The 21396-nt window shown below is 61.1% G+C and overlaps 1 protein-coding gene across 3 annotated transcripts; it reads right to left on the bottom strand.

Moving 5' to 3' along the window:
- Positions 1-494: 494 nt before the first annotated feature.
- Positions 495-19528, bottom strand: JUP (junction plakoglobin). Of its 3 annotated transcripts, none has more exons than XM_058820527.1 (15): positions 19485-19528; positions 10204-10436; positions 8999-9252; positions 7590-7828; positions 6476-6677; positions 5950-6094; positions 5521-5624; positions 4288-4626; positions 3699-3854; positions 3285-3404; positions 3004-3154; positions 2802-2923; positions 2215-2254; positions 1507-1674; positions 495-1324 (listed from the first exon to the last, which is right to left on the bottom strand). In XM_058820527.1, the coding sequence occupies exons 2-14, from the start codon at positions 10427-10429 to the stop codon at positions 1529-1531; spliced, it is 2244 nt and encodes a 747-aa protein (XP_058676510.1). In that variant the 5' UTR covers positions 10430-10436; positions 19485-19528; the 3' UTR covers positions 495-1324; positions 1507-1528. The 3 variants fall into 3 exon arrangements, with proteins under 3 accessions (XP_058676510.1, XP_058676509.1, XP_058676511.1); XM_058820526.1 differs by having other exon boundaries at positions 10204-10431; positions 19485-19507; XM_058820528.1 differs by lacking the exon at positions 19485-19528 and adding an exon at positions 19444-19478.
- Between the last annotated feature and the right edge of the window lie 1868 nt (positions 19529-21396).

Here is a 21396-nt window from a genome sequence, read left to right as displayed (position 1 = left end):
GCAGCTGCAGCAGGCCAGGGGCTGTCTGGCCCCCATCCCATGAGGCACCCCAGCCCCATGGCCCTCGGGAAGTGCACTGGGTTCTGCCCGGAAAGCAGCTGTTGTTTTGCTCGCTGCAGGTCCTGGCACGGGCTGTGGCAGGAAGCAGCTCCATTTCCCTGAGCACTGGGGTTGGCTGTGGCCACAGCACCGAGCTCAGGCAGGCAGGATGTCCCCCCCAGACCCACTTCCCAGCCCAGCTCCTGCTGCTTTGTCCCCGTTTGCTCCTGTCCTGAGCACAGCACATGAATCTCGCTGTCCTGCCGTGCTCTGCGGCAGCCTGGGCCCACATCCAGGCAAAGCAGGTGCCAAGCATGGGAATGAGCTCCCCAGGATCACTCTGGCCCATGGAGGGGCTCACCAGAGGGTGAGAGCTGTGCTTTCCCCTGCTTTGCCCCAAGGCACCGTCCCCAGCCGACAGAAGAACAGGCTCAGGGCAGCACGGGGCTGCAGGGGTTATTTTATTCTTTGCTTTGGTCTATACAAAAACAACTTACAGAAATAATAAAATCTTCCATTCCTGACCCACACTCCAGTAGCTGTCCATCCCTTTCCAGCTGGAGTGTTAAACCACCATCAGATCTAAAGCCTCTTTTAAAAAATGCGTTAGATAAGGGAGGAGGGGACGGAAACACACCACTCACCAAAGAGAAGGGAAAGGGGTTAAAATGTGCAACAAAGATCAGTACAAGGACACAGTTCCTAATGCTGGAGTCACTCCTCTATGGGGACTGGCAGGACAGGGACACAAAGTCAGCTCCCAGATGGGAAAGAATTAAACCTCAGACACCCCAAAGGTCCTGGGACACGGACCCTTTGCTTTCAGCAAACTGGATTGGCCTCATTCAGTTGGGGTTTGCAGGAAGCAAAGGGGTTTTCCATGTCAGATTCCTCTCCTAGAACACTAACACGCAGAACAAATCGTGGGGAGGTTAGAAAGCACAAACTTAAAGACGGCAAAAGCCGTTGGCACCATATTAAAAATAAAAAAGAAATATATATTCATAGAAAAGACTATTTTGCCAATGAAAGATCACTAACGGTGCAAGGTTTGTGTTTTAAAGCTTCAGAAACAGTATCTTGGATGCTGGATGTGGCAGTAGGTGCTCGAAGCAGTCCCAGGAGGAAGGACCTTCTCCACAGACCCACAGCGAAGAAAACAAATCGAAAACTAAAACCTCTCGTGGGAATGGAAAAGTTTTGTCTTCTCAGGCACTTCTGTCTCCCAAGTCCTTCTCGCGAATGCTCAGCTCTGGGGCCACCCTCTTCTGCATGGAGAGAACACCTGCAGGGGCAGAGAGCTCCTGTCACCCACCCAGGGGGGATTTGGGAGGACACCAGCGCGTGGGACACCCTGGGCTCACAGGTTATGGGGACATTGACAGCGCCAGGGACACCGTGGTGGCACCAGGGTGGCAGGTGCCAGCAGGCAGCCCTGCCACAGGTGCCAGGGGTGCTGGCAGGTACCTGGTGTGGGGCTGTGGGCGGGTTAGGCGAGCATGTGGTCAGCGAAGGGCGCTCGGACGCCGTCGCTGTAGGCATCCATGGGGTAGTCCCCGTCCATGTCCATGTGCATGTCCATGGGGTCCAGGGGGATGTCACCCGAGTACATGGGGCGGTAACCAGGGTCCAGCTCTGCAGGGAAAGAGTGTGGCAGCCTCAGCTCCCATCAGGATCTCAGCCACCTCCTTGTCCTCCCCATCCAGGGCAGCATGTGACACGTGGTGCTGTAAAAGTGTCCCACCATCCCCGAGCCCAAGGGCACGAGCTGTGTGTGCTCCCTCTGTGGGGACTGGCAGGACAGGGACACAAAGTCAGCTCTCAGATAAGAAAGAATTAAACCTCAGACACCCCAAAGGTCCTGGGACACGGACCCTTTGCTTTCAGCAAACTGGATTGGCCTCATTCAGTTGGGATTTGCAGGAAGCAAAGGGTTTTTCCACGTCAGATTTCCTCTCCTAGAACACTAACACACAGATCAAATCGTGGGGAAGTTAGAAAGCACGAACTTTCTAAGCTGAGCATCCCACTCAATCCCCAGCAGACTGGGCTGGCACTTGCCTGACAGCCACCTGAGAAAGGTTTTAAAACCAGCCTGGCTTAGTGACATGAGGCAGCTGCCCCCCAGAACCCAGCCCACGGGGACCCTGCAAGGAGGGCTGGTGCCATACTCACCATCTGAGTAGGGCTCGTTGATGGGGATCATGCTCTGAGCCTAGGGAAGAAGATGGCAAAACTGAAGGGATTGATGTTCATGATGCTCAGGGACCATGACCCAGGAGCTGAGGCCACAGCCCCTCTGCCTCCCACCTCCCACTGTCTGACAGCCCCTCCTGTCTGAGCTCCGGCTGGAGGTGCTGCCAACAGCTTTTGGAAGCAGCACGGGGCCATCCCCAGGGAAATCCAGGTCTGGCTGGGATGCTCAGGGGCCATCCCCAGGGAAATCCAGGTCTGGCTGGGATGCTCAGGGGCCATCCCCAGGGAAATCCAGGTCTGGCTGGGATGCTCAGGGGCCATCCCCAGGGAAATCCAGGTCTGGCTGGGATGCTCAAGGGCCATCCCCAGGGAAATCCAGGTCTGGCTGGGATGCTCAGGGGCCATCCCCAGGGAAATCCAGGTCTGGCTGGGATGCTCAGGGGCCATCCCCAGGGAAATCCAGGTCTGGCTGGGATGCTCAGGGGCCATCCCCAGGGAAATCCAGGTCTGGCTGGGATGCTCAGGGGCCATCCCCAGGGAAATCCAGGTCTGGCTGGGATGCTCACCGCTTCCCAGGCTGCGGGGTCATGCTTGAAGAGGGAGTTGGTGAGCTCCACGGAGACGCGCTTCCTGTAGTCAGGGTTCTTGTCCTCCGAGATGCGGAACAGCACAGCGGCCGCGTAGGTGGCTGCGGGGACAGCCAGAGCCTCAGCTCCTGCTGCCACGCAGCACCAGCACCAGGAGAGTCCCCAGCACGGCAGCACTCACCTGTGCCCTCATTCCTGGAGTGCAGCAGCTCCATCAGGGGAGCTGAGGCGCCCTCGGCATCGATGGCATCTGCTGCCTCCTTGTCCTGGGCCAGCTCGCAGAGCACGCCGGCCGCCACGCGCTGGATGTTCTCCACCGGCGAGTACAGGAGCTGTCAGGAGAGATCAGCAGCTGCGTGAAGCAGCCTGCCAGGAGCCCCTGTGCTCTGGGCACGTCCTGATGCATGGCCAGGATGCAGCTCCCCGTGCAGGCTGGGCAGGAGGCGGCCCTGTGTCCCTGACCTGCACGAAGAGAGGGATGGTGTTGAGGCGGAAGATCTCCATGCGGTTCATGGGGTCCCGGGCCAGGATGTGCAGTGCCCCCGTGCAACCCTCCACAATCTCTTCCATCTTCACTCCATCCTGCCAGGGAACAAGAGTTCAGACAGAGCCTCACTCATGGGGCACAGCCACCTGAAGTATGGGCACAGGGCACGCCCAGGTTTTTAAGGTGACAAAATATTTTAAACAGATTCATCCCATTTGATTTGTGAATTAGTTTTCAGTCTTGGACTGCAGGAGGAGATATGTTCAGTGCTGCAGGCTAGTGACAGCATCTAAACACCTTCTGTGCATTTGAAAAATCTCCTGTAAGTCAGAGAAGGGCTGGATTTTGGGGTGCCAGGCTGTGCTGGGGGCACAGGGGTGGGTGCTCACTGTGTAGGGCTGTTGTGTGCCAGCAGCTGCGTGTCTCTGGGCGTCCTGGTGAGCCTTGACCAGCAGCTGGACCAGGCGGGGGATGACAGCAGCCTCCTGCAGCGGGGCGTGGTTGGCCGGACACAGGGCCAGGTTGCGGATCAGGCCTATGGTAGCCTGGGGGAGAGGAGGAGGAGGAGGAGGAGGAGGAAGGAGCCATTTGTCTCAACTGTGCATCAGAACAGTCTGTGTTCCCCCAGAGACACATTGGCTGCACCCTCCCCATGTGTCCCACCCCATCCCCTCTGTGGTGCAGCTGACTCAGCCTCCCCCTGCCCTGGATCCTCCCTCTCCCCAAGCTGAGCTCCAATTCCAATGAGCAGCAGGCACGAGCCACTTCCTCCATCAGGACATGACCCACCAGGAGCAGGGCTGTGGCAGCAGCAGCCACCATCACTCTGTGCACAGCACCAGCTGCTGCCCCCCTCAGCATCCCATCCATCCCATCCCATCCCGTCCCATCCCATCCCATCCCAGAACAGCAGCCAGGAGCCCTCTCCAGCCCATTCATGGGCCTCCTCCTGCCCACAACACCCCTCTGGCCCCTCACCTTCACCAGTGGCCACTGGTTGGGCTGGTTGAGGAGCTTGACGATGGCGGGGATGCCGTAGTTGAGGCGCACTGAGTTCTGGGCCATCTCAGCCTCGGGGTGCCGGCTGGTGAGGTGCCTCAGGGCACACACAGCTGGCTCGGTGATGTCCTCCTTGTCACCTGCCCTCAGGATGGTGTGGATCAGGGCCTCCACCCCGTTGGACTGCGTCACCAGGGTCTTGTTCTTGCTGTTGTTGCAGGTCAGGTTGGAGAGGGTGCCGGTGGCACAGGTCAGCACGTTCACATCATCAGAGCTCAGCTGGTTCACCAGGATCTTGAGGACGCCGTCCAGGCCCTCCTGCAGGGGTGGGGATGGGAGGTGAGAGCAGCACACACGCAGCCAGACCCAGTTCCAGCCCCACATCCAGCCCCACAGCAGCCAGTGATGGGGGGCACAGTGCTCCTGACTCCCACACAGCTCCTTTTCCATCCCCCCATGGCTCCTTTTCAATCCCCCACAGATGGAGCTGCTCCTTCATGGTGAACCCCACTCTAACATGTGCAGTTTCACTCAGAGTTTAATGTCTCCTGCTGGGGTCACACTTTTAATGCCCCTGCCAGCACTCCCCACACAGTGATGGAGTGACCCCAGTCCTGGCCAGCAGCCAGCAGCAGGTCAGGAAAGAGTTAAAGAGCCATGACCACATCCTCCTCCAGCCCTTCAGTCATCAGAGCCAGAGATGGTTCCATGACAGCCAAAATAGTTTCCAGGCTGCATAAGAGCTAATCCACATGGAGCAGCTCCAGCAGATGGGAAAACTCATCAGGAGGCAGCAAAGGGCTGGGAGAGCAGACCCAGAGCAGGGCTGGGGTCACCTCTGCACAGACTGTGGCACAACAGCCTTGGCAGCAGCTCTGCCAGCAGCTCCCCAAGGAGCTGGGCAGGCAGCCAGCCCAGGACAGGCTGATGGGGCTCCCGAGCCAAAGCAAACTCTGGTGGCACTGCTGAGTGACCGTGGTGGCCTTGGCCCGGCGCTGGGGACACGCAGGAGTGCTGGCAGCCAGCTGGCACGAGCAGCGCTGGGATGCAGGGCAAGCTTGGGCACAGCAGGGCATCCCCTCACCCTGCCAGGCACATGGAACAAGGAACACAAGGCTTTGGACCCAGCCTGGCACCAGCCACCCAGCACCTGGCAGGGACACGGCTCCAAAATGTGGCACCAAAGCACAGCCAGGGGTCCTGCAGCCTCACCTGCTTGGTTGCCACGTCAGAAAGGTTCCTCAGGGTCCACAGGCAGTTCTGGACCAGCCTGGGGCTGGAGCTGGTCAGGTGCTTGCCCAGGGCCTGCATGCCACCTGCAGGGAAGGGGACAGTCCTGTGAGCAGCCCTGGCCATCCCAGCAGGAGCAGCAGCAGGGCTGGGTGGGCTGGGCTGATGCTCCTGCACACAGAGCAGCTCAGCAGAGGCCAAATGTGGTGTGTGAAGAGCTCTTGGACAGCCAGGATGGATCCTGCCCACACAGGAACATGCCTAAGCAGCCTTCAGAGCAGGAATCCAGGCCAGCACAGGCTGTGCAGACCCCTGCCCATCCCACAGCCATGCAGGAGGACACGTCCCCATCCACATCACCCTGCCACCACCACTCACCTCCCCCTGTGGCTGTGCCCCAGCCTCTCTTACCAGCCTCAACGATGGCAGGTTTGTTGCTGGGACACACGGACAGCACCTTGAGCACGCGGCTCGTGGTCCAGAGCAGCTTCTCGTAGTTGTAGCTGCGCATGATCTGCACCAGGGCCTGGGGTCCCCCGTTGGCCAGAATAATCAGCTGCAAGGCACAATCCCAGAATGGGTTGGGCTGGAAGGCACCTTAAAGTTCCAGTTCCACCCTCCACCACGGGCAGCAGGACATTCCACTAGATGAGGCGGCTCCAAGCCCTGCCCAACCTGATCCTGAACATTTCCAGGGATGGACATCAAGAATGGAGGGCTGGGGTGTGGGACCCCCTTTCCAGATTCCCCAGCTCATGCCAGGACACAAACCAGGCAGGAGCTCCAGCCCCTTGGCATGCAGGATCGCTCTGGTCACATCACCAGGGATACACGGATGGTGGGGTCTCCACCACTGCCTCCTGCACATCCTTGAGGTGCAAAGTTGGGCAACCACCCCCTTCTTGCCTTCCCCACACCTCTGGGATCCCCAGGCCACCTTGCTCTCCTGGTTCCCATAGGCCAGGAGCTGGAGGCAGTCAGTGGTGATGGCCAGGAACTTGGGGTTGTTCTTGTTCAGCAGGGGCACCATCTTCTGCAGCCCGTCGGCCAAGCGCACGGCCATCTTGGCCCCTTCCTGGTACAGCAGCAGGTTGTGCAGGGTGGTGATGGCGTAGAAGAGGACAGACTCCACGGGTGAGCTGTGGGAGGGCAGCACACTCCACATCAGGGCAGGAGCTACACCACACTCACAGCAGGCTGCAGCAGAGCGCCCAGGGCTGCCCCGAGCCCAGCACCCAGCAGCACCCCAGGGAATGGACACCTCAGAGCCTGAGCCCCATCTCTGTGGCCAGTGTGGGTGAGGTAGCTGCTCCTCCTCCTGCCCCCATGCAGGTTCCATACACAAACCCCAGGGGTTTTCACAGGTTCACACTCTCCCATTGCTTTGGTGAGCAGAAGGACCCACATTGAGGGCAGCATGAGCCCTCCCTTCCTCTGCCCCCATCCCAGGAGGGGCTGCCAGGCTCTGCCATCCCCCTGGCATGCCCACCACTGGAGCAGGCACAGGTGTGCAGAAACCTAAGATAGGAGATGCCAAGTCATGGTGAATGGGCTAGAAGCCCTTCTTCTGCCTTTTGGAATGCCTGCTTATCTCTCTGTAACCCTATAGGTCACTTTCCCGTAACCCTTGCCATTGGACAATTTCTGATCCCCCTGTACCCCATATATATTAAAATATACATATATTTATATATACATACATATATACATATATATATATATATATATATATATATATATATAAAAAGAGCTGTTTTAGCCTGGTTCTGGTTGAAGAGCTGTCACTGGGAACCTCCACAGAAGAATTAATAAAGACATCACTGTGGAACCCCATACAGCCTTCTCCTCTCTCCCTGCCTGCCTAGGCACCTAGCAAGCTGAAGGGCTGAAATCACAATGAGCTGATAATCACTCAAGAGCTGATCTCACTCAAGCTTGCCAAGGTTGCCTGCAGCTGAGAACTGCTTGGGAGCTCGGGCAGCCTGTCCCAAAAAGGACTGAGCTATCCAGGACACCCCAAACCCAGCAAAAGGCTCTACATCCCCGTTTACCTCAGCATCCTGACGAGGGCTGGGATGCCGCCCGACTTGAAGATGGAGAGCAGGCCCTCGCGGTGGTGGGAGAGGTTGTGCAGGATGCTGGTGGTGCAGCGGGCGGTGTCCAGGTCGCTGGTGCTCTGCATGGTGCGCACCACGGCCGCCACGATCTGCGGCGACTGCATCAGCGCGCGGCGCGACGCCTCCTTCTTGGACAGCTGGTTCACGATCATGGCTGCCTTGCTGACAACCACCTGCAGGGAGAGCGTTGAGGGGTCATGGTTTGCCTCCGATAGCCCGGGTTTCTACCTGAAGATTCCTTCCCCAGGTGCGTCAGTCACCTCTCCTTCCCCTCCCAGCACTGTCTGTCAATCCTGGCATGCCAGAAGAGCATCAAGTGATTCAAAAGATGCCCTCTACCCCTGGGGGGGCATTGGGCCATCCAGGTGTCCTTTGTCCCTTGTACCTAGTTGTTGGCTTTCTACTCCTTCCCTGCCCCTCTCCCCAGGGTTAAAAGGAGCAGCAACCACGGGCTCAGGGAGTTCTGCTGGAGCTGTTGCTGGATTTAGAGGCTGTGAGCCAGAATAAAGCTCTGGATCCAAACCCTCCATCAGAACCGACTCCTTTCCTTCACCATCACCTTAAAGCTTCTCCACCAAGGTAAACCTGAGCTCCTGCATGTCTGGATAAACAATTATCCAAATCACTTGTCTCCAAGCACCCAGCTGCAGCATGCAGCCAGCCAAAGGTGTCTCTGAGGTGAGATCACCACAGTTGCCGCCTTTTGGTCAAGCAGCAAGGGCCAGACAAGCTCAGGCACATCCATCTGGCTATATTGGTAATATTCCAATAGGAGAGGTGTGGGAAGAGGTCCCATAGCAAGGACAGGGTGTGAGGTGACGTGGCTGGGCAGGGTGGGCTCAGTCCTGGTGCAGGGCAGAGGCAAGCAGGAGTTTGGCGAATAAGAAGGAGACAGACATGGCCACAGAGCCCCACAGGGACAGGAGCCCAGTGTCACAGATATATTTTATGAAAAATCCTTTTCTCCTGAGAAGCTGAGAAGCTTCAGCTTCTCCATGTTTTGCTGCTTTGGAACGTGATTTGGAAAACTGTTTACCCAGCATGTGAAATTGTTCTTACTTGATGACCAATGACAGCCACCTGTGTCAAGGCTGTGAGCAGTCACAAGATTTTATCATCATTCCATCATTTTCCTTGCTAGCCTTCTGATGAAATCCTTTCTTCTATTCTTTAGTATAGCTTTAATACATAATTTTCTTTTAATGTAATATATATCATAAAATAATAAATCAGCCTTCTGAAACATGGAGTCAAGATTCTCATCCCTTCCCTCATCCTGGGACCCCTGCAAACTCCACCACACATCAGCTGCAGAGACAAACACAGCAAAGAGAGCTCCTTACCGGGTCCTCATCGTTGAGCAGCTTGGTGAGCTCAGGGATGGCACGTGTGGCCAGCTCAGCATCATCCTGGTAGTTGATAAGGTGCACGATGGCAGACTTCAGCATCTGGGAGGGCTCAGCCAGGCGCTGCACGTTGGTCTGCTGCCCCTCCAGCTGGGTGGTGATGAGGAGCGAGCGGTCCTCCACCGTCTCGGGGTACATGGCAGCCCGCACACGCTGGGCACGGGTCATGGCCAGCTGGGCCTCCATGTCCGCTGCAGGAGGGGGGACAGGGAGGCAGCATGAGGCTCTCTCCAAGGAGCACTCCCAGCCCTGCTCCCCAAACCCAACGAGATGAGCAAGAGCTTAGCGCAGACACCGGCCACGTCAGCAGTGCCCGCGCGCTCTGCGCAGAGCTGGAGCTTCAAAGCGTAAACAGATCCGGCAGCACAGAGATAAGACAACACTCAATTAGGCAGCGTGATGGGGCAGTTGTCACACAAGGCCTATTAATTAAAAAAATTAAGGGTATTTGCAACTTGGGACTAGCTGGCACTGGAAAAAAGGACAACACTGAGGCCTTGCCCATCGAGGATGCTGAGCTGTGATACTGTGGTAGCCAACCATGGTCACCACCTCTGCACCACAAGGACTGCACAGGGTCCCATGGGGAGTTCTGATCCCCATGGGAACTGCCAATAAACCTAGTGCTGACAGGGAACTGCAGAGGCAAGCAGAGCAAACCAGCCCCTTTGAGGGGATAAAGCTGGGGGGAGCATCTCCTTCACCCCAGGCTGCGGCTCCACATCGTCCTCGCCTCAGCAGGAGAAGCCGTGGCAGTGCCCACAGTGTTATGGCACAGACTGGCAGCTCTGGCAGCCACACTGGGACAGGTTTCCCAGCAGGCAGACAGGCAGTGGAGCAGGTGGCAGCTCCGTGGGATGGGATCAGCTGTTCCCATCTCGAGCCAACCCGCTGGCGCACTCGGATGTGCGCACCACTCAGTTCAGCTCCAGCGCGGGCTGACCGCCCGCCGCCCCCGCGCCACAGCCTCTCGGCGCTGGGGAGGAGGACAGGAGGAAGCATATTTTAGGCAGCAACAACTCCCAGGGTGTGGAAGCCAGCATGGAGGAGTACCCAGAAGCAGCACAGCTGCGGGGGAGGAAGAGGAAGGCAGGAGCTGAGCAGCTGAGCCCGCGGATGTGCCGGGCCTCACAGCCCCTTACCTTGCGCTTGGCTCTGGCTCTGGCTCCCTCCCTGGCAGTAACTCGTGGTGGTTGTCTTCTTGATGGTGTACTGCTTCCCATACACCTCGTCATCGTCCCCCAGGCACTTGCTGCTGACCGAGGGCACCTGCGTGTTGACACCGGAGTGGATCCCGGAGTCGTAGGTGTAGGTCTGCTGCCACTCCGTCACCTTGATGGGCTGCTCCATCATGTTCATCACCTCCATGGCTGCTCTGCGAGGTAGGCAGGGCAGATGTTACACCTCCAGGCAGCCTCAGGACCCTCCTGCCCCCGTCCTGGCCCCGAATGGCACGGCAGGCCCCGCGCAGCAGCCGGCCCTGCGCAGATGGAGCCGATCCCTATCTGCCCTCCTCCCCCACTGGAGATGAAAGGCGGCACCGCGATGACGAACCCAAAGCTCAGCACTTTGCTGCTCGTGTTCAGACATGAACGGCGGCTGCGTCTCACCGAGCTGTGTCTCACCACTGCCACGGCCAAGGTGTGGGCAGGCTCTGCCCAGCGCAGACACACCACAAGCTTCAGGGTCCCATGAGCTTTTTTAAGACCTTTTCCAGAGACACAACCTGCTCAGAGCTGGGGGCATGCCAGGAGCTCCAAGCTCCATATGGCTGGAGTTCCAAGCATAAAATGAACTTTTTTAGAAGCTTCCTGGGACACTCCTAAAGCACCTAAAAATAAGCAGGCAAAGCCACTGGCTCAGCTCTCCCACAGGCGCCCACGGCGTGGTCTGGGGCTCGGCACTCCCCACTCAGTGCCAGGACAGGGCAGCCCGGCACATCCCAACACTCAGGACAAACCAGCCAAGGTTGCTGGGAGCAGGGCTGGGATTTCCTTGTCTTTAATTTGGAGATACAGGAGGAGGGAGGATGGCTCAGGGATTAATGCCTGAGCTCACTCAGGGCTGTGAGTCACCAGCCCTGCATCCAGGCCTCCGGCACGACCAGGAGGGATGGAGGCAGGCAGGGAAGGAGGGATGGAGGCAGCACCCGCCCAGCCCTCCGCTGACCCATCACCCAGCATTCCTATCCCTTCCCGGCCGCGCAGGAGAGGAATGAGTCAGAGTTTCAGAGGCGATAAGGGAGCAGCAGCAGCAGCAGCACCCATCGCAAACACCCTAATTACCGCCTGCACCGGCCCCGGTTCCTGCGCCGGGGCGGCCGCGCATCCCTGGCCCCGCTCCAGCCGCCAGCACCGCGCGGGACCCGCAGGGACCGGCCGGGCTGGGGCGGCACCCCGGGCCCAAAACCCTCCTGGGGGAGCGAGAACACGGAGCTGAGCCTCCCGCCAGGCCCCAGGCTGAGTCAGGGCGTCGGGTGGTGGCCGAGGACGCGGCTCGGCGGGGCACGGCGCGCTCGGGCTTGGCGCGGCTCGTCCGGCGCTGCCGGCTGTTCCCAAGGAGCTGCAAGGGAGGAATCCCAAACCCTCTGCATAGGGAGAAATCCCAATCTCTCTGCACAGGGAGCAATCCCGAGCCCTCTCTGCACAGGGAGGAATTCCAATCTCTCTGCACTGGGAGGAATCCCGAGCCCTCTGCACAGGGAGGAACCCCAAACCCTTTGCACAGATGGGAACCCCGAGCCCTCTCTGCACAGGGAGGAATCCCAAACTCTCATCCTTCAGATGGGAAATACGCCCCCCACGCGTGTCCCCCCCGGTAGGAGCATCCCGCAACGCCCAGCCCCGGTCCCACCGCCTGCCCGGAGCCGCGGCAGGGCGCAGCTCCTGCCAATCCGATATTTTTTGAGCTGTCAAGCAGCACCGGCAGACTGAGAGCGGCTCTAATGGGCTGAGCATCATGCACGGTGGTCAGGAAACGGAGGAGCCGCTAGTGGAGGGCGGTGGATCTGAGCAGTGGGGCAGGACGGTGTGTGACACACGGTGCCAGGGGCCAGAGGAGGGGCAGAGCTGCTCCCCACCCCGCGTGGCAGCAGGGATGGGCCGTGGGAGCCCCGGGGCGGAGCTGGGAGTGCCGCACACCCGCGTTGGTATTTGGGAGGGCGAGTCCTTCAGCGGGGTCACCCTGGCACGGTGGCAGTCTCTAAATAGTGTTGGGAAACCCAAGAGAAGCAATAGCCGTGTTTTATGAAGTGTGGAGGTGGTAGGCAGGAGAGGGCTCTGTGACACTGGCAGGGCACAGCGCCGTGGGGCTGGGTGAGCTGGCACCATCCCACCTGCACTGCAAGGCCACAACAGCCCAGGCCAGCACTGGAAAGCTGCCCTGGACAAGGTGGGCAGGGGGAGAGCAGAGCTGAGGGCAGCACACACCACACAGCCAGGGCAGGGACCCCGGGCAGCAGCTGGCAGAGCTGGCAGGGGCTGATGCTGCTGCACCACTGCTGAACAGTGACATCCACGCCACAATTTAGAGGCATCAGACAGGCACTTAATTTTCCAAACCTCCAGGAGCTGGGCTCAGACACTGTACAGAGCCCTGCATTATGCATGAGCCACCCCTTCTGTCTGCACCACAGCACCCAGGGACATCAAAAGCCAGCACAGCTCCTCCAGCTCTGACATGAGCTGCCCCAGACGAGCTCCAAGCAGGAGAGCAGGACCAGGAGCCCCACAGAAGAGACACAGGCACCTGTGCTTCCCCTGAGCATCCCCCCAACAGCATTTGCTCATGGCCACAGGGAACAGCAAAGCCAGCAGCACCCGAGGTGACAGGGCCAGTGGAGCAAATGCCAGACACTCCTGCTGTGAGCAGTGACATTTTCTGAGCCCTGTGTCAAGCGTGCCCTGCTCATCACTCCGTGAGGGGCAGACACTGACACAAGCTTCTCCCTCATCCTCCACAGCCTGGCTCTGTCCTCAGGTGTCCTCTCTCCTCAGCAGGATCAGGAGAGCTGGTTAGCCCTGGGTTCAGGAGCCATTCCCAGCAGTGTTTCTAGGGAAGTGCTGCAGCAAGGAAGGACCCTTGTGCAGGAGGGAGAGGCAGGGTGTTATTTGGGGCACATGTGACAATACCCACACTGAAGGGTCAGCCATGAGCAAGGGGCATGTCTGGGTGGGCTCCAGCCTTCCCACATCAGGCCTGTGGGCAGGATGATTGCTGCTGAGCCCAGCCATGCCTCCCCCACCGAGCTGGTGGATGGGAAGGGGAGAACAGTGAGGGCAGAACGAACCCACCAGGCCTCACCTGAGCCCCACTCCACACAAACCTAGACCCCAGAGAAACAGGGTTTGTTCCTCAAACAGTGAGAAATCCCCCAGGAAGCAGTGAGGCAGCTGTGGGGGACTGTTCAGAGGGGCCAGCAAGTTGGGGAGAATCTCCATCCTGCTCCTGCACCACAACAGGAAAGCAGCCAAGACACCCGAGGGGTTTCAGCCATGGGATGCAGGACGGGCAGGGCCTTCAGGCACTCAAGCAGGGCACTGCCAGGAAGAAGTTAATCCCTCTCCCACCACTTCCCTGAGCCAGGAAGGCAGAGGAAGCTCCCGCAGGCTGTCGGGCACCGGCCAGCAGCTCATCCGCCCCCGGAGCCATTTGATCATGGTCCAAGCAGCACAGCCCCCCCGGGACACCGTCTGCAGAGGAAGTCTCTGGCAAACATGCAGCCCCAGGCCTGAGTAGCCCTTCTCACCAGCTGCTGTGAAGCCTTCAGCCCCAGCAGGCAGGGCACAGCCGGCACACAGGGCTGAACTGCCCAGAACATCATCAGGAGAGCAGCGAGCGCTGCTTTATGCAGGAATATCCTCTGCTCAGGGGCTTCTCGGGGAGCAGCAGCCCCTGGGGTGAGCAGCTGTGATCCCCAGTGTGGGGTCACCCCAAGGGGAGCAGCTGTGGGGCACAGGGCACCCTCACAAGCCCCCACAAGCACTGGGTCTCAGGATCAGGGGGTGTGAGGGGCAGCCTGAGCTCATCACAGGCAGGTCCAGCCTGCCCTCAGCCCAGCATGGAGCAGTGTGGGTGCTCCACAGAGCCCCACAGTGCTTGGGGGGAGCCCCTCATGCAGCCCCAGCATGTGAGGGGCTGAGCTCGGCTGAGCTCACTGCAATTACAGTGGCCAAGGCTTACAAGGGAAAGGGAAGAGGCAGTTAAGGCAATTCAATAAATGCAGCACAAGAAAAGACTCTATTTTAGAAGCACTTACACTACACAGAAGCCATCTCCGGTCCCCCCCTCCCTGGAGCAGCCAGGGATTAGCAGCTCAGACAGCCCTGGGCAGCCAGAGCACAAGGTCTCCCCACAGACAAGGGCACCCAGAGCCCTGTGAGAGTGCACCTTGAAGTCCCCCAGCACCCTGCCCCTGCCCCAAGGTGCTCTCAAGTGACACCAAGGGCTGGGAAAGCTGAGGCAGCCGCTAACGAAGGCCCTGCAGACACAGCACAAAAGCTTCAGTGGTTTTGAAGAGGATCCTCAGGAACACACAGCGGGAGCAGGCAGAGAAAGGAGCTTGTCAAGACCTCAGCAGCATCAATGGGAAGCGTTGGAGTCAGATCCCAGCACCGGGAGCCCTTTCACTGGGGCTTCACAGGGAAGATGAGTGGAAGAGTTCAAAGGGGAACGAGAGCAGCTTGAAGTTTAATGAGGAGGAGACAGTGGCAGGGGATCAGCCTCTCGTTAGAGCAGGCAAAACCACTGGCCTGGCCTTGCACACAAAGGAGCCCATGGCCTTTGTGTGTGGATGTGCCCTGGTCCAGAATGGCTCCTGGCTGCCCCACCAGCTCTGGGCACTCAGGAAAGGCAGCAGGGTGCAGGAGCTTCAGATCCAGGCTCCAAACCTTTTCTATATTTCAGCTACTGTGATTTTGTTATACTTGAGCTGCTGAATGCCTCATGCAAAGCTCCAGCTCCTCTTGCTGGGGGTGCTGCATCCCCCTGAGCACCAGACCAGGCTCTGGCAGCAGAGCAGCCCCAGAAGGTGACAACTGTGCCACGACCTGCAGCACTCAGCTGATGCTCTCCATCAACCCAGACCGTGTCCCCGAAATGCCTCACCTGCACCTGAATTAACAGCTCCTGACAGCTCCAGCACATGCCAGGCCCAGGCTGTGATGTTTTGGCACTTCACATCACAAACCAACACAGTGTTATCCATCAAGCGCTCTCCCGCTGCGTGCGCACACACGGCGCTGAGCATGACACCCAGCCCCGGCTCCTGTGCAGGGCAGGGCCCACAGCAGGACCCTCAGCCCAGGGATGGCTTTCCCAGGGACACCCACCTGCCCAAGACCCACTGTGGGGTCTCTGGCAGCGCATCCCCCTCCCCACATCACTGGCTGTTGGCACAGACACCTCCACCTGCAGGATCAGGAGGACCCACATGGGCTCATCTCCCCACACTCTGCTGATCTCATTAGAATCACGTCTGGGAAAGATGGGAATTTGCCACTTGTCCATGAAATGGAGAACTGGCATGGTGAGATTAATCACAATTACTCCATCTGGATAAAAAAAAACCCAAAAACCATTATTTTGTCTCAATGAGCACAAAGAACAATAAGAACACTCTAACTGCAGGCTCTGGACCTTGCTGGCTGTTCCCAGCTCCATCCACGGTGCCCAGCACACAGGGATTGCCACCGAGCCCTGCCAGAGGAGCTGGGGCAGCGAGGAGGGGCACAGAGGTGCTGAGCCCCGGCCTAATTTCTCCATCCAGTTGCATTACAGCTGCAAAGTTCAGACGCTTCACAAGAAATTATCACCCACAGCCGTCAGCACCCGGCCTGTCGGAGCAAGTTAATGATTTGTCACCAGGGCTCTGCCCCTGCGTCACCGCGATTACAGCAGCTCTGCCAGCTGCCAAAGGTCTCTCCCCACACACAGAGGAACGCTTTCCATCCAGCCCCCTACCCCAAAAAGCCACACAGGACCCCCATGCACCCACCCCATGGGGTCTGTGCCTCAACAGCAGGGCAGCCCCCAGAGGGCACTGCCACCGTCACCCCTGCCAGGTCAGCTCAGCCAGGCGTGGGATATGGGGAAAACACCGAGCATTCCGTCTCCACCCCTGCAGAAGCTCCGGGTCTGGGAAGGAGGCCCGAGGAGGGCTGGGAACAGGCGGCACAGATGTCGCGGGCTGCCCGACAAGCCCCGGCAGCCGCGGCTCGAGGCTCCGGCCCCGTTCCCAAAGCAATTCCCGAGCCCAAGGCGTGCCAGGATGCCTCCAGGCCCGCCAGCAGCCACCGCACAACCCATCGGGGATGGCGGATTTAGAAGGGTATTTCAAACCTCTGCTTAAATAGAAACATCTTCATCTCCCCCCTGCCCAGCCCGCGCAGCCATGGACAAAGCGGGTGTGGCTGCAAAGCCAGCCCTGTTTAAGCGCAGACACGGGGCTGAGGTCAAGTTTTAAGCTTTTTTGGAGCAAGAGTACCTGCACCTTCCCACTCCCTTGTCCACATCTTTGTCAGGTCTGTCCATGAGCAAAGAGGGGTAAAATCAACCCTGCCAGAGCAGAGAATGCGATTCAGGGCACGGATGCTGCCCTGGTGTCCTCCCGAGCTGCCATCCCCAGCCGTGTCCATTCACACAGACCCACCCGAGACACCCCACGGGGCTGAGACTGACACCCACCCCCAGCTCTGGGTGCCCACACACCCTGTCCAGGTGGGGAAGCACCACCTGAACCCCGAGTTAGGCTCCTACTGCTGTAACAGACACGACATTTCTTTTTAACTTCTGTTAATTAGAAGCCCGTCTAATTTAAACCTTCAAAACCGGCACAAGCGTCGTTAGGGATGCTGCAATTAAAGTTCTGCAAGTTCTCTGCGCAGAGAGAGGCTCTGCTCGCTCCCCCAGCCTGCGGAGCGGGGCCAAGGGCAGCTCTGCCATCTGCGAGCGGCAGCGCGCCCGGCAAAAGCGCCGCCTGAAATCCCGGAGATCTGGAAGTGTGATAAAAAGCCAAATCCCATCAAGCGCTCCCACACCAAAGCACAGTCTCGAAGGGAAGCCGTCCTCCCCAGGAACGGGCTGGGCTGCAGGAGCCGTGCAGCTGCACCGCAGTGCCTGCCCGGCTGGGCTGAGCGAGGCTTTCAGGTGGGGGAAACAAAGGGGGGAGTTAATAGGATTAGGGCAGCGCTGAAACACTGAAATGCGGCACCAGGACCGGAGGGGACATCCCTCAATGCCCCTGCCTGCAGCCCGGCCACGATGCACCCGCGCTAGCCCAGGCACGGAGCACAAACTACTCGCACACCCAGCCCCAGGAGACCCCTCCCTGCAGCCCGGCTCGTCCCCACAGCCCCTCCCGGGGATGAACGCGCTTCCTGGAGCCGGCAAGGACACGGCACATCGCCCAGACAATAGACTGGAACGCCATTGTCTGAGAGAGGGCCCCGCACGGCCGCCCCACCTTTCCCCAGCGCCCCGAGCCCTGGGGACCCGCGTCTGTCCCTGCTCCTGCACAGGGCAAGGAGGGAGAACAACCCCGAGCCACCGCTGCCAGGAGCTCTGCGCGGCCCCGTCCCCATGGCCAACTTGTTTAAGCCAAATTAGCAGTAAAAATGGTTTTTTTCGTGACACTTCATGGAAAACCTCTAAAACAATGAGCGATAACAGGCTTCGGATGTACAAACGCAGTTCCAGTGGGTGCCCTGCACCCTTCCCAGCCAGCTCCGACAGCGACAAGGACACAGAGATGGACCCCTATAATTTTCTCCTCCCTGTTTCCGGCTGGACCGGACACTCCGAGCGCGGAGCCCGGAGCAGCCCCCGCGGACACTGCACCTGCCAGCCCGGAGCAAACGCCCCCGGCACGGCTCCAGCCCCATCCCCATCCCCATCCCGGCGGCAGCTGGCGGGGCCACGCTGCGCCCCCGGCTCCCCCCGGCCGATGGCAGACGGACACCGGAGCTGTGCGCTGCCCGGGGCTGGCACCAGCGCCAGCACCAGCACGACGTGGGCTGGAGCAGGAGGTGAAGCCACTGGGGGGGCTGTGTCACGGGGCTGTGTCCCCAGCCGCCACCTCCCTTCTGGTATGGGGAAGCTGACAAGGGAACATGACACCAGGCATGGGACTCACCCCGGCACCCCAACAGCGTCTCGGGGGTGCAGGGACTCCCAGCCTGGCCGGAGAGGGTGCAGCTGATGGTCCCACACCCGGGCAGGCACGATGGTGGCGCAGGTCACCCTGTCCCGTCCGCTCCTCTCCCAGCACACGCTGCTCGTATGACAGCCCACGTTTGCCTTCTCCGGGCAACTCCCAGCAACATTTCAGCATTATCCTTTCATCTGCGCTGTAAACCTGATTAATTAAGCTAATCACTCAGCTAACGCAATTAGAGCGCTCTCTCCTCTCCAAACATCAGACAAACAGCCAAGTTTCGCTCCCCCCGCCGTTTCCCGGTGCGGATGGCCGCTGTCCGGGGGGCTCAGCTGGGACCCTCCGTGCTCACCGTGCCCAGCACCCCTCAGCCGCGGGGGGCTGTGGGGTGATGCCAGGACCCCCCCAGACCCTCTCAGCCCCCTGATGCCAGGTGGCAAGCCGAGGATATCCCCGGTCCCACGGGTAGGGATGGCGATGTCGAGGCGATCCGAGGCGGCCTCAAGAGCAGCACGCGGTGTCCCCAGGTGTGGCCGTGGCACGGAGCAGCCCCGGTTTGCGTAAGAGCCCCAACAGCACCGGGCGAGCGCCGTGCCAGGGCCTCGCCCGCCCAGCGGCGGCTGCGGGCGGGGCCGGGACAGAGTCAGCGCCTCGCACTCCCGGAGCCGCCACTCGGCACCGGGAAAGGGCCGGGACAGCCCGGCTGCCCGTGGGGACCCGCCCAGCTGGTGCCGCGCAGCACCGGCCGAGCTCCCGGGCAGCACACGGGGAGCGCTGCCCCACGGCCGAGCCGGGACTGCCGGTGCTGCCGGTACTGCCCGGCCCGGCCACCACCCTGGTCCTCCCCGCCCCGAGCGCGGCCGCTCCCCAGCGCCGCGCGGCGGAGTCCGGTGCAGCCCAGCCCGGAACAACCGACAGCCACGGCCCCGGCCCGGCCGCCCCAACCCCGCTCACCGGACCCCTCCCCGCCAGCCCGGTCCTCCGGAGCCTCCCCGCTCACCGGAGCGATCCCTGCCCGGTTCCGCCGGCCTATTGCCGCTCACCGCCGGTCCCCCATGCCCGATGCTCGCTGACTGGCTCCACTCACCGCCGCTCCCGGTGCCCCGCCCCGCTCACCGTCGCTCCCCGCGCCCGGTGCGCCAGTCCCGTTCACTGCCGCCACCCGTTCCCGGTGCCCTGGACCCGCTCACCGTCCCTCCCGGCCCGTTCCCGGTGCCCCGGCTCCGCTCACCGTCGCTCCCCACCCGTCCCCGGTGTCCCAGCCCCGCTCACCGTCGCTCTCCGCCGCCCGCCCGCTCCTGCCCGAACAAAAGGCGAGCAGCGCCCCGCGCCCCGCCCCGCCCCCCACAGGCCACGCCCACACGCCGCCCGTTCGCTATTGGCTGCTCCGCACGCCCATCAACTCCTGGCCCCGCCAGGCCCCGCCCCCGCCGGACGTGTTTATCCGCTCCCCATTGGCGGGGGCGCGGCCGCCCCGCCCCCTGCCCGCAGGTGATTGGACAGCGGGGCGGGGCGGGCGGGGCGCGGCGGCGGCAGAGCAAGGGCGCGACCACGAGGGGACCACCTGGGTGACGTCAGTGGGCGCGGCCAGGTGGGGCCGGACCCGCCCACGGGCAGGGCCGGGGGCTCGGGGGGACCCCCGGGGCCGAGCGGGGCCCCCCGGGCCGAACGGGGACCCCCCGAGGCAGGAGCGCGGGGGCGGCGGGAAGCGGCGCTCGGGAAGGGCTCGGGGCTGCTGGCGCTGCTGGCGCTGCGTCAGCCCCGTCCCCGCCGGACCGGTCCAGCCGGGTGCTGCCGCCGCGTCCCGGGCGAAGCCGCCGTCACCCAGTGCCGGAGTCATCCACTGGATACGTCCCAGCCCACCTCAGGACCCCCCAGGTGTGGGGAGCAGGAGGATTGTGCCCTGGTGAGGATGAGGAGGGAGCGTCCTGCACCCCCCGCTGCCTGCGCGGTTCCCTGGTACGTCTGGCAGCGAGCGCTGCCAGGCGAGGATTCGATTCTCAGCTCCGAAGGGAGGTGAGAGACAGCGCTTCCACCGCCCCTGCAAGGAAAAGGGAATTCATGGCTGTGCGCTGAGCGGGAGAGAGGAAATGGGCACATGGCACGGCACGGCACGGCATGGCACAGCTCAGGCGTCAGCCAGAAATCTCATTCGTGCTCCCCTCTTGGTCAAGGTCGAGGGTGCCAGGGAAGCGCCACGGTGTGACCCAGCTTCCTGCAGCCGTGCCCCTGCATCCCCTGCCTCCCCTGCATGCCCTGCATGCCACCTCCACGTCCCCAACAGTCACTGTGCATCCCGTCTCTGCACCCCTGGCACTGCCCTGCAGCTCCACTCTGTGTCCTGGAGACAGGACAGTGGCCATGGGGGACAGGACGGTGACCATGGGAGACAGGACAGTGACCGTGGGGGACAGGATGGTGGCCATGAGGGACAGGACAGTGACCATGGGAGACAGGACGGTGACCATGGGGGACAGGATGGTGGCCATGGGGGACAGGACAGTGACCATGGGGGACAGGACGGTGGCCATGCTCAGGTCACCGCCCCTGCCAGGTCACACCGCCGCTCCCAGAGCTGCTGCTCCCGCCTGGCACTGCCAGGGGTGATGGATGCACATCCAGCGGCTGCAGGTGGCAGCGGGACAGGGACCCCGGGCACCCCACGGCTCTGCCTGGTGCCCGGGGATCAGCGGGAGGGAGGAGCCGGGGCTGGGAGGGGACACGGTGCCCAGGAGTGTGTCAGAGCAGGGCGGAGGCCCCGTGGGCCCGGTGCCACCCTCGCCCAGCTGTTGGGAAGATCCACAGGTCATTGTCCCCTGGGCTGTGCTCCCGCTCATTCTCTGCTTGTGCCTCCAGCCACACCCCACGGGCTGGCACTGCCCTCCGAGGCGGCTGTGACCCATCGGTGACAAAGGCAGCTCCTCCCAGGTGACAGGACAGCCCTGTCCCTGCGCAGGGTGCAGCGGGTGCCCCCTCCCAGCGCTGCCTCCCCCAGCCCTGAGCTCTGCCCGAGGGTCTGGGGGCTCAGCCCCTGCCAGAGCTGCAAAAGCCCCGGTGAGCAGGGGTTCCAGCAGGGCAGGGTGGGGTGCTGGCAGCCTCTTGCCACCCCCTTCCTTCCATTCCCATCCCTTCCCTCCCCCGGGGCCAACGCCGTGATTCAGCCTCTCAGTTTCAGTCCTCGGAG

Source organism: Ammospiza caudacuta, chromosome 27 (genome assembly GCF_027887145.1).
Source record: "Ammospiza caudacuta isolate bAmmCau1 chromosome 27, bAmmCau1.pri, whole genome shotgun sequence".
Taxonomy (NCBI): domain Eukaryota; kingdom Metazoa; phylum Chordata; class Aves; order Passeriformes; family Passerellidae; genus Ammospiza; species Ammospiza caudacuta.
This window is presented reverse-complemented; position numbering and strand designations above follow the sequence as displayed.

Bases quoted from the DNA above. Each gene is read 5' to 3' on its own strand.
- JUP (XM_058820527.1), bottom strand. From the start codon at position 10,429: ATGGAGGTGATGAACATGATGGAGCAGCCCATCAAGGTGACGGAGTGG. The intron at 6,678-7,589 runs GTAAACGGGGAT...GCCCTCCCACAG, and splicing joins GCCCTCGTCAGGATGCTGAG to CTCACCCGTGGAGTCTGTCC. The intron at 4,627-5,520 runs GTGAGGCTGCAG...CCACCCCTGCAG, and splicing joins CTGACGTGGCAACCAAGCAG to GAGGGCCTGGACGGCGTCCT.